This window comes from Oncorhynchus clarkii, chromosome 2 (assembly GCF_045791955.1).
Source record: "Oncorhynchus clarkii lewisi isolate Uvic-CL-2024 chromosome 2, UVic_Ocla_1.0, whole genome shotgun sequence".
In the NCBI taxonomy this organism is placed as follows: Eukaryota; Metazoa; Chordata; class Actinopteri; order Salmoniformes; family Salmonidae; genus Oncorhynchus; species Oncorhynchus clarkii.
In genome coordinates, this window is record NC_092148.1 from 83,469,424 (window position 1) to 83,487,981 (window position 18,558).

Genomic DNA, 18,558 nt, shown 5'->3' on the forward strand with positions numbered 1-18,558 from the left:
AGTATAATACATCTTTGCACTTAGTAAAAGAGTGCCGTCTCCACTGCCATTTTACTGATCAGTTAATCTAACTATTCTCTCATCAGTGATTTCTATTACTTATTTCATCAATTTGGGGGTTTTCTGTATATTTGTCTATTGTTGGTGGGGCATATTATTCTGTTTCCATGTTATTCCTGAATCTCTATGATAAATATAATACTTTTTCTTGAGTGTATTTTAAAAAAAAAGGCTGAGATTTACTTAAGTCCAAAGTGTAGGAATACAGGTGAAATCTGTCATTGACACAGACATGGTAGACGTAAGACAAAGATTGGAATGTTGTGAATCAATAGGTTTTGAGTCCAAATCCCAGGTGAGGACATGCTAAATAATAATTACTGTGTAAATAAACATACACAATGTAATTGTGTGTCAAATATTTAAGTTGTGACCACTGTATGTTAAAAGTGCTGTTTGAGTCTGTATCTTAATGAGTCCTGTGAAATTGTGAAAAATATTCACATGAAAATTTGAATCAACATGTGAAAGGTTATGTAATCATGTAATCCAAAATCACATGTTTTAATATGATTTCACATGTGAAATCATGTGGTTTTTCCGTGAGCAAAATGCATTTTTATATACACTAAAGTGGCTCCGTGTTCTGGGTTATTTTGCCTGTAGGCTTATTTGCACAATGTAGGCTAACATCAAGTTCTCTCTAAAGTCAAAAAAATAAATAAGGTCAAAGTCACATGACAACAAAGAGAGACTGATTCACAAACCAAAACAACACAAACAAAGAAGCAATACAAGTAGGCTAGCAGATTGGATTATACAAATGTTTAATGTGCACAGCGTGATGTGAGATTGTACAGTAAAAGCAAGGGAAGGAAAAATTCAATTTGAATATAAAAATACATATGACCTTTTCATCAAGTCAAAAAACAAATTAAATCAAGCAACGTGCTAATATTTACCATCTTCACAGACAGCAGGTAGACAAAAGCTGAAAGAGTCAAAGGAGACATCCCAAAATTGCACCATATTTCTTAATGCACTACCTTAAAACAGGTCCCATACTGCGCTTCGGTTAAAAGTAGTGCACTATATAGGAAATAGGGTGCCATTTGGGATGCAGACAAAGTGAGATTCATGTCAGTATAGAACAAAAACATGCTCCCATTCGTTGTCAAACAGCAGTGGTCTCAGGGGAGGGAGACCGGTTAGCTGATTGTCCTTGTTTGGTGGTGTATGTCCACAGCCAACAAGCAGAACGCTACACCAGACCAAACTAGTCAACCAGGGACTTAACTCATCCAAACTCATTTGGGGAAAAAACTAAATAGATGATATATGACAATGCTACTCAACTTGTGCATACATTGGGCAAGGCTAGCATAAAACAACAAAATAGATGATATATGACAATGCTACTCAACTTGTGCATACATTGGGCAAGGCTAGCATAAAACAACAACATAGATGATATATGACAATGCTACTCAACTTGTGCATACATTGGGCAAGGCTAGCATAAAACAACAACATTTAAACACAGCTTAAAACAAAAGTTCTTCATCTTCAGAAGGTGTAGGAATTAAAAGCTATGGTTATTTAGCTACAGCTACCACAATGTGTATCAACATACAAGGTTCAATCCTGCTGTCCATTTTAGAAGAGAAGAGACCTCAATGGTATAAAAAAAGATCCTAAGGTGTGAATGTATTAAAACAAAGATCAAGTGATATTTCTCCCGAGATTCAAATTCAAACTTAAAAAATATTCTCGGTCACATAGAAACAATATGAAAACTCTATTTAAGACCTGGCTGTTGTCATGGAATTTAGTCTCTCTGGCTTGTAGTAGAAATGGAGCTGAATGTTGATGGAGAGAGTGATTATGATGTCATGATGTGGCACTGGGCTGAGGGCAGGCTCTGTGAGTGAGGTTGTCCTATAGCTGTGTGTCTGTCTGGGCGTATAGACTGACAGCAGTGTGTTCGTTGGCTCGGTGGCTTTGTGGTGGGGTGGCGGTGCATGCAGAAACAAGGGCAGGTTCAGTGTTTCAGACTGGGAGGCAGGGCAGGCATGGGGGAGGGGTGTGTGAGAGGGGGTCAGTGGGGGTAGGGGGGCTGAGGGGAAGGGGGAGGGGAGTTGATAAGGTTTTGGGTATAGGATTTTGTGCTGTGTCAGGTGGGATTTGTCTCTCAAAACAGCGCAGCGGGACAGGCACAGGGATATCCCCCCTCTCTCCCTCCACCCCACCCAAACCATCCCCCTCCCAAAAAACAGGCCCCAAACACACAAACCCAGCAGAGTGGACACCAACATCCATTATATGAGCCTATCAATCAATCAATTAATTAACTTACCAGTCATTCAATCAATACCTACTATTAAACAAGCTATAATCAGAGAGGGTCACACAACATTTTGGAACAATGGAAGGAATGGATGGGGGGGGCTAGCGTGATGCTCTTGCAGTGATAAACAACGCTAACAAATACAGAATAAAAAAACGAAAGAAAAACAAACAGAAAAACAAAGAGCCCAAGGAATGACCCTCAATGTAATCCTGTGCCCCTGTTGGTTAAACCAGCACTGGAGAGAGAAACCATTGTTGTCTAGGAAGAAAGAGAAGCGGGGCCAGATGCTCTCTATTACTTGGTCCCCTTACCTCCAACATCCCTACCACAGCACTGGAAATGTCTCACCTCTTCTTTTAGCAGAAGTTGTTCCCTCTCTTTTCTTTTTCTTCTGGTGACTTCTCCCCCCTTTCAATCTGTGTTAGTTATGGTTTCCACACCTCCCCTCCTTATTCCCTTCCTCCCTTCCTCTTCTTCCTCACTTCCTCGTATTTTCTATACCCCCTTGGTGGTGCTGATGCGGATGCTGCTGAAGCACTTGCCCATGGCTTCGAACAGCGGGTCGCAGAATGTGTGGACGCAAATGGAGTAGACGCGGCTGACACAGTGGATCTCGATCAGATAGCTCTTGACACACGGCACCACCGCCCAGATGTGAATGAAGGACAGGATGGCGAAGAAGATGCCCCAGACCAGCGCCAGTGGGATGCCCACCAGGGCAGTGAGGAGACGGTAGCACCAGTACTTGGTCACTGTGAAGGTGGTGAAGCTAGCCTTCCACACGCCGTCGAAGCTGTACGTGCCCGCAGGCTCTGCGATCACATCCTCAAAGTCCACCTGACAGGAGAGAAGAGTAATTGTTAAAATCAAGGAATCAGCAATGATTCAATTAGACAGTCACTCTCAAAGCAAAAAACTGATGAACAAGATTTTAAAATATGAAAACAGCTGTTGCCCTCCCATACATTTGTGCCCCTGTTCTGAAGTTACACAAGTACTAGAAATATTACAAGAGATGTACAGTGCCTTGCGAAAGTATTCGGCCCCCTTGAACTTTGCGACCTTTTGCCACATTTCAGGCTTCAAACATAAAGATATAAAACTTTATTTGTTTGTGAAGAATCAACAACAAGTGGGACACAATCATGAAGTGGAACGACATTTATTGGATATTTCAAACTTTTTTAACAAATCAAAAACTGAAAACTTGGGCGTGCAAAATTATTCAGCCCCTTTACTTTCAGTGCAGCAAACTCTCTCCAGAAGTTCAGTGAGGATCTCTGAATGATCCAATGTTGACCTAAATGACTAATGATGATAAATACAATCCACCTGTGTGTAATCAAGTCTCCGTATAAATGCACCTGCACTGTGATAGTCTCAGAGGTCCGTTAAAAGCGCAGAGAGCATCATGAAGAACAAGGAACACACCAGGCAGGTCCGAGATACTGTTGTGAAGAAGTTTAAAGCCGGATTTGGATACAAAAAGATTTCCCAAGCTTTAAACATCCCAAGGAGCACTGTGCAAGCGATAATATTGAAATGGAAGGAGTATCAGACCACTGCAAATCTACCAAGACCTGGCCGTCCCTCTAAACTTTCAGCTCATACAAGGAGAAGACTGATCAGAGATGCAGCCAAGAGGCCCATGATCACTCTGGATGAACTGCAGAGATCTACAGCTGAGGTGGGAGACTCTGTCCATAGGACAACAATCAGTCGTATATTGCACAAATCTGGCCTTTATGGAAGAGTGGCAAGAAGAAAGCCATTTCTTAAAGATATCCATAAAAAGTGTCGTTTAAAGTTTGCCACAAGCCACCTGGGAGACACACCAAACATGTGGAAGAAGGTGCTCTGGTCAGATGAAACCAAAATTGAACTTTTTGGCAACAATGCAAAACGTTATGTTTGGCGTAAAAGCAACACAGCTGAACACACCATCCCCACTGTCAAACATGGTGGTGGCAGCATCATGGTTTGGGCCTGCTTTTCTTCAGCAGGGACAGGGAAGATGGTTAAAATTGATGGGAAGATGGATGGAGCCAAATACAGGACCATTCTGGAAGAAAACCTGATGGAGTCTGCAAAAGACCTGAGACTGGGACGGAGATTTGTCTTCCAACAAGACAATGATCCAAAACATAAAGCAAAATCTACAATGGAATGGTTCAAAAATAAACATATCCAGGTGTTAGAATGGCCAAGTCAAAGTCCAGACCTGAATCCAATCGAGAATCTGTGGAAAGAACTGAAAACTGCTGTTCACAAATGCTCTCCATCCAACCTCACTGAGCTCGAGCTGTTTTGCAAGGAGGAATGGGAAAAAAATTCAGTCTCTCGATGTGCAAAACTGATACATACCCCAAGCGACTTACAGCTGTAATCGCAGCAAAAGGTGGCGCTACAAAGTATTAACTTAAGGGGGCTGAATAATTTTGCACGCCCAATTTTTCGTTTTTTGATTTGTTAAAAAAGTTTGAAATATCCAATAAATGTCGTTCCACTTCATGATTGTGTCCCACTTGTTGTTGATTCTTCACAAAAAAATACAGTTTTATATCTTCATGTTTGAAGCCTGAAATGTGGCAAAAGGTCGCAAAGTTCAAGGGGGCCGAATACTTTCGCAAGGCACTGTATGTCTCCTCAGTGACTGGTACGAGCAGTCAAACCAGGTCAAACTACCCTCCCTCCCACCCTCCTACCCCACCCTTAACAAAACATTTTGTGATTGCTACACATGCTGTATGAGGCCCTCCTACTTTTTCTACCCTCTTAAACCATCTCTTCACATTCCTGACAGACACTGATACACTAAGACAGAGACACATACTGTAGAAGTGTCTGAATCAGAGGGCAAATAGCCAGCACCCTATTCCCAAGATAGTGCAATACTTTTGGTCAGAGCCATCGACCTATTCCCAAGCACTGGTTTTGGTCAGAACCAGCCAGCACCCTATTCCAATTCAATTTAGGAAATGCTGTGACATTTCAGACACTGCACAGTTCAGTTTACAAGGCCCGTCTCTACGCTGGAGTTCTCTCTAATACAGTTCAGTTTACAAGACCCGTCTCTACCCTGGAGTTCTCTCTAATGCAGTTCAGTTTACAAGGCCCGTCTCTACCCTGGAGTTCTCTCTAATGCAGTTCAGTTTACAAGACCCTTCTCTACCCTGGAGTTCTCTCTAATGCAGTTCAGTTTACAAGACCCGTCTCTACCCTGGAGTTCTCTCTAATGCAGTTCAGTTTACAAGGCCCGTCTCTACCCTGGAGTTCTCTCTAATGCAGTTCAGTTTACAAGACCCTTCTCTACCCTGGAGTTCTCTCTAATGCAGTTCAGTTTACAAGGCCCGTCTCTACCCTGGAGTTCTCTGTAATACAGTTCAGTTTACAAGACCCGTCTCTACCCTGGAGTTCTCTCTAATGCAGTTCAGTTTACAAGGCCCGTCTCTACCCTGGAGTTCTCTCTAATGCAGTTCAGTTTACAAGACCCTTCTCTACCCTGGAGTTCTCTCTAATACAGTTCAGTTTACAAGACCCTTCTCTACCCTGGAGTTCTCTCTAATGCAGTTCAGTTTATATTCACCACCTAAGAGCCTCCAAGATCCTGTATTAAAGTCCTCCCAGCTACAGTATATGTGGAGGTCTCTAGTACCTACATGTAATAAAGAGAAGCCGGATGGGCCCCAGTGAGGTAAACCATGACATTTATTTATTTTTAGTGTAAACAGACTTCTCAGGCGATCGATGGGTTTGCGACGTGCCTCCCAAGTACCCATGACCTCATACACGTTTTAGTGCAGATTGTAAATTGGAAAAACACACATGCTTGCTCTTTCTCTTTCTTTCTATCTATCTTTTTCCCACTCTCTCTCTCATACTACCACTCGCACTACCCCTCTCTCGTTCTCTCTCTCTTTCTCCTTTACTCTCTTCTTTGCTACCAAGCCCATGATACAGCAAATATTTGTTTTACAGTTACTTATTGCGTGTGTGTTTTGTCTGCGAGAGACGTGTCGCTGTCAGAGGGTTTAACATCACCTGTGTCCAGCACATTTTCAAGTAAAAATGCATTTTCAATATCAAAATAGGTCTTTGTTCATTTTGTTCAGTAGCCAATCCTTCCAGCTATTACTGTGTACACAGGGGACTTGTTTAGTTTGCTAAACTAAACAGGCTAAACGTATAGGATAAAATAACAGTTGGTGGTGAAGCTCTTTAATATAAATCTCATCGTTCTTTACGCTGCAAAACCCAGCAACATCCATTTCATTTTCCAGAGCCATACATCTTGAGTACTGTTTGTACAGAGCCTTTGGAAAGTGTTCAGACCCCTTAACCTTTTTTCACATTTTCTTACGTTACAGCCTTAATCGAAAAGGGATGAAATAAAATACATTTCTCAGCAATCTACACACATTACCCCATAATGACAAAGCAAAAACAGGTTTTCTAGAAATGTTGGCCTTATTTACATAAGTATTCAGACCCTCTGCTAGTGCATCCTTTTACCATTGATCATCCTTGAGACGTTTCTACAAATTGATTGGAGTCCACCTGTGGTAAAATAAATTGATTGGACATGATTTGGAAAGGCACACACCTGTCAAATAAGGTCCCACAGTTGACAGGGCATGTCAGAGCAAAAACAAAGCCATGAGGTCAAAGGAATTGTCCGTTGAGCTCCAAGACATAATTGTGTCGAGGCACAGATCTGGGGAAGGGTACCAAAAACATTCTGGAAGAAGTTGGAAGAAGTAAATGGAAGAAGCTTGGAACCACCAAGACTAATCCTAGAGCTGTCCGCCTGGCCAACCTGAGCAATTGGGGGAGAAGGGTCTTGGTCAGGGAGGTGATCAAGAACCTGATGATCATTCTGGCAGAGCTCTGGTTCCTCTGTGGAGATGGGAGAACCTTCCAGAAGGACAACCATCTCTGCAGCACTCCACCAATCAGGCCTTTATGGTAGAGTGACCAGATGGAAGTCACTCCTCAGTAAAAGACACATGACAGCCCGCTTGGAGTTTGCCAAAAGTCACGTAAAGACTCTCAGACCATGAGAAACAAGATTCTCTGGTCTGATGAAACCAAGATTGGACTATTTCGCCTGAAAGCCAGGCTTCACGTTAGGAGGAAACCTGGCACCATCCCTACGATGAACCATGCTGGTGGCAGCATTATGCTGTGGGGGTGTTTTTCAGCGGCAGGGACTGGGAGACTAGTCAGGATTGACGCAAAGATGAAGTACAGCGAGATCCTTGATGAAAACCTGCTCCAGAGCACTCAGGACCTCAGACTGGGGCAAAGGTTCACCTTCCAACAGGACAACAACCCTAAGCCCACAGCCAAGAGAACACATGAGTGGCTTCTAATACAAGTCTCTGAATGTCCTTGAGTGGCCCAGCCAGAGCCCGGACTTGAACCCGGTTTAACATCTCTGGAGAGACCTGAAAATAGCTGTGCGTCCATCATGACAGAGAAAAGTACAGTCACAGCTTGAGAGGATCTGACGAATATGAGAAACTCCTCAAATACAGGTGTGCCAAGCTTGTAGCGTCATACCCAAGAAGACTCGAGGCTGTAATCGCTACAAAAGGTGCTTCAACAAAGTACTGAGTAAAGGGTCTAAATAGTTTTGTAAATGTGATATTTCAGTTTTTATATTTAATACATTTGTAAAAAGAAAAGAAAATAACTGTTTTTGCTTTGTCATTATGGGTATTGTGTGTAGATTGATGAGTAAAAACTCCCAGATTTAATCAATTTTAGAATAACAAAATGTGGAAAAAGTCAAGGGGTCTGAATACTTTCCGAAGGCACTGTCGGCTCACAGACACAGCTTCCATCACTTCGATGGAGAATAAATGAGAGGTCTGTGTAGAATGTTTCTGATGGGGGCTGTCAGCAGCTGAAATGTATTATTATTATTTTTATTTTTTTTAAACTACAAAGCTTTTAAATTGTAAACGAGAGTGCCTATGTTTTTCTAAAGCCCAGTTTAGAAAAACATAAATATAAGATAAGATCCCATTTTTTTCAGCCAGTTGTTATAACTTTGCTATGGATGATTGAACTATAGTGGACAGAGAAGAACATTATTCATTAGAAACACCCCTAGGTAAGATGGAGGGAAGTATATTCTTTCTTTCTTCTTAATTTATTGGTGGGCAAGTCATGTTTGGCTAGATAGATACAATGTCTCAGCACCTATCACCCCTTTAGGGATTTGGCATACAGTACAACAAACTAGTTCTCAGGGACAACATGTGAGCAGTCTGGTTGGCTGAAATCTGGAGAGAGACCTGTAATATATTTTTCCATTCTGTCCCTAGAGTGCTGAATGCCTCAGTTCAGTGTTTCCTCCACCATTGTGTAAGTAGGGCAGTCCATCCCTACTTAGCTCTGTTTGCCCCCACCTAAAATAAATAATTTGGCTTCAATTGATTTCAACTGAAATTGTTGCTGAATAAATTAGCCCTGAATGTTGATTTGGGGCCTTTGTTTACACCCCGCCTGGACAATCTAAGGGAAACCCTGCCTCAGCTTGTCCATTAAGCCTGAATGTCTTCCTTTCCTAATATAATGTACCATGTACCTCCCGCCTCCCTCAGGGAGACCCGGCATTCTTGAGAGTTTTAGCAGGGAGATGTTAACTAGCGGCTGGTTAGCGAGCCGATCGCTGCTGTCTGCATTGCACAGTGTGGCCGTGGGTATGTCTGCTCAGCTTAGATTCAGCCCCATCGGGGTTTAACAGAAGGCTGCCTGGCCATAGGCTATATAAAGAACCAGGCTTTATGAGAGGAAAATATTCTATTCCCAGGGCAAACTCTCCAAACTCTGCATGGATTTCATTGATGGTGATTCTTTGATGTGGCCGGTTGAGGGAGTTCAGCTGCCGAAATTCCAACTATAAGATCTACTGGTCCACATGGTTCTGCAGAAGGAGAGAGAGTAGTGTGTGTGTGTGTGTGTGTGTGTGTGTGTGTGTGTGTGTGTGTGTGTGTGTGTGTGTGTGTGTGTGTGTGTGTTCCCTGTTCTGCATAATAGCAGCATAGTTAGGGCACCCCAAACACCATTGACGACATTTAGAACTCCAAACCTCTATAGCCTGGGAGGAAACATGTGATTTCAGATGATTACACTAGCGGTCTGTAGATTTGATTAAAAGAGCAGAATCATAAGGCTGTATTCTATTCTGAGCATACTGGAGAGTCTGACTCACTGTCACAATGGGTTGGTAGGAAGCCAGAGAACGAGACAGAGAGAGAGAGTGTAATGTTCACTGTTCATTTTTTGTTTTTTTTATTGTTTATTTCACTCTTGTTTATTATCTATTTGACTTGCATAAATATATGTTTCCCATGCCCAATAAACCCATTTGAATTGAGAAAGGGAGAGAGAGAGAGAGAGAGAGAGAGAGAGAGAGAGAGAGAGAGAGAGAGAGAGAGAGAGGATTACTGCAAGACAGGTAAAACATTTTTTTTTTACAATTATCTCTACTTTTATCTAAATTGTGTGGGTAGGGTTCCCTGTTACCATTAACATACAATATTATATTTTTATATAAACAAACTTATTGAAATGAAATGGAGAAACTGCACACAAGGAGGGAGACTAGGAGACAAGGATGAGAGCTTATTGTTTATTTCACTTTTGTATATTATCTACTTCACTTGCTTTGGCAATGTTAACATATGTTTCCCATGCCAATAAAGCCCCCTGAATTGAATTGAGAGAATGTGGTCATTGCTCCCTAGTTGACGCATCCCTGTGAATTGCAGAGAGGGAGGGAGAGAGAGAGACAAAGGGGGATATAGGACAGAGCAGTGGGAGGGGGAGGAGAGGGGAGAGAGAGGGAGATCCTTTGGCCTGCCTGCTGCTGCAGCTACTTGGGTGTTTCCCAGTTTTATGAAGGCAAAGTTCACTACTTCAAACGGCTGACCCTCTCCCAGTGGTAACTGACTCTTTACAGATGAAACAATAACCCAGCTGGACATGAGGATAGACGGACAGTCTATGTCCCAAGTGGCACCGTATTTCCTATGTAGTGCACTACTTGTGAACAGGCATATGATGCCATTTGGGACACAGACTCTGACTGTGTCACCTGAGCCTTTCTGTTCCCACCAACGCATGACAGGTCGTTTTCACAAGTACCACAGTAACGTCAGCGAGGGTTTCTCTCAACAAATTCATAGTTTACATAAACACAAAATGGGCACAGTGTGGTTGGAGTCTACTTTGGAAATAAGTTTGCTCTGCAATAACGCACTCACTGAATATGAGGCACGTGTAACTATAAAACAAGGACTGTAAGAACATTTTTGTTAAAACAACAGAAAATTCGTGATGTTTCCTCCATTCCAAAACTGGAGCAAGGATGTTCAACTAAAGACTACAGCCGCACCAGCAAAATAGGCAAGAGACGCTGCTGCGTACGCATCACATTTACGCATGTGTTGAGGCCTTCACAAACCTAATCTGATCTATGTAAACCATTGTAAACTGGGGTCATGAATCCGAAAAACTCATAGTATAGTCTACACACGAGAATGCCATGCGATCCACCAACCACTACTTTGGTACGACTGCCCAGTAATCGTGCGAGTGACAATTTCCAGTCTTCCTGGGTATATTATAATGGGAACATTCATAATATAATATAATGTACAAAACCAACTCACATGCAATATTGGAACTGAACTAGTTTTAGTCTAAACCACGAGTTGATTAAAAAAACTGTATAATAGTATCAAACCAGTCTAATAAATAAAGTAAATTAAAGGATCCAAAGTGAAATCTTACTAGGCGAAAAAAATCCATGAACAATTATTTCCCTTCATGGGTAAATATACCGTCTACGGACTCACCTTTACAACGTCGTCGTTTATGTGCTTGGGGTCCCGGTTCACCAGGTCGATCTCTTTTGTATGGACATCCTGCATCGTCTTCATCCCGCTCATACTGTCATTATCCATGTCTTTGTTATTAGGTTTATAAATGTTCCCTTGTTTTCTGATGAACGGCGAGTGCAGAAATTCCTGTGGGTCCGGAGGTGAAGAAGAGAAGCGTTATAAGTTAATAAGTTAGTGGAGAGACGGGCAGAGAGGCAGAGAAGGTCGACTTGACCGGAGCGCACCAGAGTTAGTAGCCTGTCCCAGCCTGAGATGGTTTTAAAAGAGTAGCACCACACCCCTCAATAGCAGAGATCCGTTTCTCACCGCAAGGGGTCATCTCCAAGCGCTCACACAATGCGTGCGTAAAGATCGTTCGGCTGGCCATTCTCTTTAAACGCAGAACCTTTCTCACATAAGGCATCAAAAGCGTATTTTCACTAATGTAAACTGTCATCAACTTTTAATGGAAATTGCATTTTCGATTGACTTAGTCTAATATAATTAACGATCTAACCAAAACTTTGACAGACATCTAAGTGCGCACAAAATGTGTTTCAAGTGGATTAAAAATGAAATAACGTACAGAATCTTAGAAGCGTAGGCTAGTTAATAAATAACTGTAAATGTATCATGCCCGTGCTAATGGAGACGAGAGGGGCTTGCACATTTGCCCAGTAGGAGTGGGAGTAACGTTCACAACTAGGTGCCAAAAAAGATTGGCAACTAGCTCTTTGGAGTTAAAAATGTTCCAGTTTCCCAATCTTCCAAGGGCATGTTCGATAAATGTCACAATGAGAACGAGCCAGAGAAAATGTGTTGCTCACAGATTATTCAATATCCATAATGAAAGTATAAATACAGTAAAAATAAAAAGTGTAAAATAAAAAGTTGGATTGTGACAGGATACAGAGTCCAAAATAAAATCTTACCTCGTCAGTTTCGCCGTCCTTGAGTCCGCCAGTCATGCTGTCCCGCGCCTGAAGTGCTAACACCCGTTTGTTGTTGAAGCAAGACCGTGTCAGCTTAACAGGGGGAGCAAATCAACAGGAGGAGGCGTGGGGACTGTTTGTTAACGACTTGGGGGCTCCTCCGGGGACATTACCAAATCCTATCGCTTATCTTTACGTTGCGCTCATTGAACGTTAAGGCGCCGGAGAGACCTGAGTGAGAAATCTCGGCGTGCCTCTGCATGGTCTTAATGAATGCTCGTCTTATTCATTCAGTAGTCACCTGTTTAGACAAGCAGTGCAGCGGGATGAGAGTGTAACCCGTCATTAACCTACTGCTCAACACATTACGCAGGAGCTAGTGGTGGAGAAACTGACCTGATCTGTTCAACTACTAAGATTATGTTTTCAATTTGGCCTGTGTGTGTACTATGTGTCGTTTCTGCTGGCTGCTGTCGTTCCTGAATAAACTGAGAGATTGGTATCCCCAGCCCTATGCTCTGTCACGATTATGAACCTGTTCTGGTCATGATGGTCTGTTTACATTCCTTTATCTGATTCTCTGCTCAGGGAAACAACTCAGCTTGGTTTGGAAATGACATCAGTCCCAGAGACATAACAGTCATGCCAGGGGTACTTTCAGCCTGTGTGCTTGTGTGTGTATGTGTGTGAAAGAGTTTATGGGGGTTGTAATTGGCAACCTAGGCTACACAGTACTGTCCCTCTTCATTGCAGAACTCAGTCACTAGAAGTTGACTGTAGCTATTCTCTAGGGAAGAGAACCAGATCAGTGGGAATCTACTGCAGAGTTAGCTAAGGTCTAGACTATGCAAAAAGTCTGTGTCCAGCTTTCGTTTATTAAAAGGTTCTTTAATGTCCCCGAGGGGAAAACTGTACTGCTGTATGCAAAAAGGGAGACAGCTGCTTTTTCTTATCAGTCATGTATCAGTGCTATTTGTGCAAGATAGATGGTTCTGGAAAATATGCCTTCTGGCTCCAGATCACACAGTGAGTACCCAAATGTAGAAGAAAGAAGACCCCTTCCTCTTGTCTTTGGCATCAGGGAACAGAGAGAAGTAGATGAATACACTTCACATTAGACTGAAGGCCTGTAACCAGGGGGATAACCGTAGGCAGAAGGTACATGTGTTGACCCAGATACGTTGAAGGCTCATAAGTCAAACAACTCATAAATCTGGGGAATTTCGCTGGACGAACGTTGTAGAACCATCATCGCAGTATGGAATATTTTTCACATTCTACCGAATCAGTAGAATGTTGTCTGTGTGTAAACCTGCAAATTATCATTATATAATATTCTTCCAAGTCAGTATTGTGCTGTGTGTAAACCTGTAGGTTATAAACTGAGCCCCAGGTCATGCGCCATAGGCCCACAGGCAGAGGCAGCTCTTCTCCTCTCTATATAGGATTGTGTCTTGTGCAATCAGACCAGCTCAGTTAGTAATTTATGACTTTTCTCTGGCACTGAGACTGAGAAACATTACCCTAGCCCTCCTGTCACAGTTCACATTACCTTCTATGACAGACAGACATAGCAATACTCAGAACATTTTAGAAATAAGAATCTTTATTTGTGAAGAAAAGGGTCATTTTTGGTACTTTACACAAAACGGCGGAGAGTTTTTGTTGAGCAGAATTAGAATCATATCGTTGTCCATTTTTACTACATTGTTTCATCTCATTAAGAAAACCTCCAGCCTAAGCTCAACACCGATACAATCCGACCTGCAATTTTCTCTCAGTAGAGAAGAACCAACTCAGCCAAGTACAGACATGGTCTGTGAACTGTCTTGCTTTATAGCCGAATGATTAGAAGTCACTGAGAGAACCGCTGCGCTTGATTGTCCCTTTCTTGCAGTCAAATGACAAACTTGCCCTCTAGTGGCCTCATGGGTGGAATGTTATTAATCGTTTTTATAATTTCATAATGAATAAAAAAATAAAAATGAGAGTGTAAAATAAAATACATTTATTTTATAACAGAAAATCCGGTGTTTCTACGTCAAATGATTTTGTTGTTGATATTTTAGTCTTCTGTGATGTATGTAAAGGCTAATGGTGTCTTTTTTAAGCCCATAACCACATGTGTGAGGTATACCTTTGTTTCAAAGTAGATTTGTTTAAGACTACCAAGAAACACTCAGTGTGACCCTGATTCAGCACACTGCAGTAAAAGGTGAAACAAAGCACAGGGTCTTGTGTGAGTCCTATTATTAATATGAGCTGCGAAAAACTGGTGGCACTATCTGCCAGATATTTCTGTCAGAGATCTGTCTGTAGAGATTCTCCCTATAGTTGGGTTTGGAAGTAAAGCATGCACGCTAGCTACTACTAGCTGCTAAAAACAAACTCAGCAGCACCTACACTCTTAGAAAAAATGGTTCCAAAAGGGTTCTTCGACTGTCCCCATAAGAGCACCCTTTTTGTTTCCAAGTATAACCCTTTTGAGTTCCATGTAGAACCCTCTGTGGAAAGGGTTCTACATGGAACACATAAGGGTTCTACCTGGTACCAAAAAGGGTTCTTCAAATGGTTCTCTTATGGGGACAGCTGAAGAACTCTTTTAGGTTCTAGATAGTACATTTTAATTTTTTCTAAGAGTGTAGGCCATGTACCTGACAAGTGTATCAAGGCTTCACTCAATAGAATTAACTGGAGTGTATTCACCTCATTATCTTAAGGAACACAAGCAGCAAGTCCTGTCCAGTTTTTTCACAACTTCAATCAAAACATGGACAATCATGAAACATGACAAATGTGCGTGGCATATAAATAGTAAGTTAGAGAGCCAATACTCGTGTTTCATATTATATTGGACATTTAGTCCACTTGTTTAAATGTATATAACTGTCTTAGGTTTTTACCGTAGGTTTTTTAGGGGCGGTTTCCCGGACAGAGAAAAGCAAGCGTAATGGAGACAAAAAGGATGCTTAATAGAGAATTTCTAGGCTTAATCTATGTCCGGGAAACTGCCCCTTAGTATAAAAGCTAACGCCCAAAAATATATCCAAAGCACTGCGAGATCAACACAGCAGTAGCAAAATAAGGCTGCACAAGTATGCAATACGCTGCATCCCAGAATCTTGGATCTATGTACACTCTATTACAGAAAACATATGAAGGAATTCATTCATTCAATTTCCAGCTGAATTCTCTACTATATATACATCACATAAAAAGCAGAAACTACACAAATATTACATGTCTGCTGTCAGGGATGGTATGATGCCTTATCGTCAAAAACCATGTTGCCCTGATCTGATCGAATATGATTAAAACAGTTCTTTAGAATCAGAATCAGAACTATGGAATGACAATAATTTGTTTTGGTCACAAATGCAAAATGGTCCTTTTGGCAGTATACATAAAAACCCTTTATAAAGCTGGACACAATAACTTCTATAAACATCAAACCTTATTATTAATCTTTTGTGAAATTCCAGATGATATAAATGATCATGTTGGATCATGTTATTACCCAGATGGTGTCATGGTGTTGTCTAAGGGAAGTTTACCCCAATCAACCTTTATGACCACTTAAAAACATATCATTACTTTACAGGTAGCCGTTAGCCTTCTTATAAATGATGATATCATAATTCTAGCAGATGGAGTGTTGATGTTGGCTTTATAAAGAGCTTATATATTTCAACACAAACATGAGTAAAGGATATCTTATTTTTCCACTTAGACATATGTAAAAAAAAGTTATAGCCTTAAATAAATCCTTTTTAAGTCTCTCTCATCCGACCCCCTGCTTTCCCCTCTCTGTGCGTCTTCATGACAGGGAAGGAACGCCCCTATCAGTTGTCTGTGGTCTTGACGTGAACTGATGACAGACACCGGCCCATACTGTGGAAGAGAGGGGTGACGAGCATGTCTGTCAGGCTGCTCCAGACCACCTGGACAGAGGGCAGCGCCATTAGACAGCTCCGCACCACCGGCATTAGCACCCTGAAGGGAGGAGAAAAGGAAGACAACAGGTTCAACTGTGTTTCACAAACATGCAGTATTCTTCCAGTGCACATAGTGTGTAGTCGTGCATAGCTATTACACATGTGTATTACATTACGAGAAACCTATAACCTTGAGTTTAATATCAAGTGCATGAGAAATCCAAGTTGTGCTTGTTACAGACCGCAGAGTACCTCTTAACATGCATTCAACACACAGCCTTCTTCATCGTCTTAATTTGTCCCTTTGGGATATTCATAATCGTAAACAGTTAATGCAGACTTTCATGAATGCTTGTAGCCTGCAATATGTATTAAGGCTAGGGAGTGTGTTGTTATCAATGTGCCTTTCTCTAGTGCCACTGTGTCTTGTAACACTCAGCCAAACCCCAGCCATCTATTGACCAGACACAGGGTCAACTATTTGCTACAGTTGCCATTCCACCCTCTATTGATTTCTGCCTATGTCACCAACGCCATATTTACATTGCTTATCCACCATAAAAGCTGTGACAGACAGTGCCGACTTACTCTTCCTCTACACAATAACTGCGTACCAAATTGCACCCTATTCTCTATATAGTGCACTAATTTTGACCAAAGAACTATGGGCCTTATGGGTGCCATTTGGGATGCAAACAATGGCTTTTAAGCAGAACAAATTCTGTAGAGAAACTGAGACATTGAGACATGGAGAAACTAGTCCAGAAACTGTAGTAAAGGTCAGGTGAAAGTTTCTTTGTGACATGCCCACAAAACAATGCCCAAAACAATATGTAGCCTATCTATTCTAGTGGAATGTCCCACTCTCCTCAGAAAATAGGCCTACGGTGCTGCAAGGCAGACTAGAATGCCAACTGTCTGGCAGGGGTTATGGGGGCATTTTTCCACTACTACTGGAACACTGCATTCCTCCTAACTTTTTATACAGTGCCTGACTTTTGGTGTTGTTTCAGCAAGTAGCCAGCCTACTAAGTGGCTCTCAGGCAGTTTGTGAATGTAAGGAGTTGCACGATATTCCTACAACTTAAAGGAAAATACCATTCAAAAACTATCTTTTGGTATTTGTTTTCATTCGACCACTGTTCATATAGCAAAACACATCATACTGTGACACTTTCTGTATTTTTTTGTGTTCTATATCTTGACAATTTGATTGTTGACATGCAAAACATTTCTGGACTGTATCAACAGTGGACTACTGAAACAAATACCAAAAGATAGTTTTTAAGTGGTATTTTAGGCACCTGTGTCCACTGGCACGCAAATAGTACATCATGGAAAATAGGCCTATATACCTGCATATGGAAAGTTGACCAAATAATGACCAAAATCAAGTTAAAACACTTCAAACTTCTTCACAGTTTTACCCTCCCTATGATGTGAACTAAATAGCTTATGTTAATGTCAATATACCAGCTTAACTGTGCAAACTGACATGCAGTATACCACCCTCTCTGTCATCAATGGGACAAAACATTTAGGCAGCATAACAGGCAAAGGAAACATTGACCCTTGGCCAAGCACCGAAACAACAAGATAGCATGTGATGTTCATACCAAATATGAACACAGCTGAAGACCCCGAAGACAATACCAAGGATAAACGCCATGGGCACAGCAAGGATGGTGGTCAATATTAGGTAGAAGCCATATTTGACCAGTTCGAAGACAGCGTGACTTCCTATCCATACTTTGTCGAAGCTGTGGCTCGAACTGGGCTCTGCTATCACATCGTCAAAACCAACCTGGGGAAGGAGATATCTTGTCAGGAATCATTCATTCATATACCCATCTGTCACCATATGTCCTGTAAAATCACAAACAAACAATCAGATGTTTCTGAAGTGTCTGATCAGGCAGGCAGGTCTCATAGACTAGATGTAACATAGTAAATGAAAAATCTGAAACACACACATTAGTATGATATGTTACATTTGGTATGGTTAAATAAGACAGATGGTTACTTAAGGCAAACACGACAATTGGTTGTTTGGTTGGGGTGGATGAGTAGGCGTATAATGCAAATGTCTAGCAACACAAAGGTTACAAGTTGGAATCTCATCCTGGACAACTGTTAGCTAATTAGCAACTTTTCAACTACTTACTACTTTTTAGCTACTTTGCAACTACTTAGCATGTTAGTTAAATCTTCCCCTAACCCTAACACTAACCCTAACCCTAACCTTCACCCTAACCCCTAGTCTATCTAGAAATTGTAACATATCATGTGTTTTTCAAACATTTTTTCCATTTTGCAAATTCGTAACATATAATATGAATTGTAATCCATAACATATAATAAAAAATGGGTGACGGACATCCACAAATTAACAAATTAATACACAAATTAATACATAGGAAACGTGACGTATCATAGTAAAGTGGGAT

The 18,558-nt window shown here is 41.5% G+C and overlaps 2 protein-coding genes across 2 annotated transcripts in view; both read right to left on the minus strand.

Moving 5' to 3' along the window:
• Nucleotides 1–810: 810 nt before the first annotated feature.
• On the minus strand, nucleotides 811–12,716 carry LOC139375116 (caveolin 1). The gene is made up of 3 exons (XM_071116596.1): nucleotides 12,177–12,716; nucleotides 11,221–11,391; nucleotides 811–3,187 (listed from the first exon to the last, which is right to left on the minus strand). Exons 1-3 carry the CDS (start codon nucleotides 12,210–12,212, stop codon nucleotides 2,846–2,848), a joined length of 549 nt encoding a protein of 182 aa, XP_070972697.1. The 5' UTR covers nucleotides 12,213–12,716; the 3' UTR covers nucleotides 811–2,845.
• A 1,048-nt stretch (nucleotides 12,717–13,764) lies between these two features.
• Nucleotides 13,765–18,558, minus strand: part of LOC139375124 (caveolin 2) — a 5,401-nt gene continuing 607 nt past the window's right edge. Inside the window, exons 2-3 of the mRNA XM_071116609.1 lie at nucleotides 17,728–17,915; nucleotides 13,765–16,169 (exon numbers count right to left, since the gene is read on the minus strand). Of these exons, the coding sequence (XP_070972710.1) occupies nucleotides 16,019–16,169; nucleotides 17,728–17,915 (339 nt within the window). The 3' untranslated portion in view covers nucleotides 13,765–16,018. The remainder of the gene's footprint in view (nucleotides 16,170–17,727; nucleotides 17,916–18,558) is intronic.

Bases quoted from the DNA above. Each gene is read 5' to 3' on its own strand.
- LOC139375116 (XM_071116596.1), bottom strand. From the start codon at position 12,212: ATGACTGGCGGACTCAAGGACGGCGAAACTGACGAG. The intron at 11,392-12,176 runs GTAAGATTTTAT...CCGGACCCACAG, and splicing joins AGGACGGCGAAACTGACGAG to GAATTTCTGCACTCGCCGTT. The intron at 3,188-11,220 runs GTGAGTCCGTAG...CTCTCCTGTCAG, and splicing joins TAAACGACGACGTTGTAAAG to GTGGACTTTGAGGATGTGAT.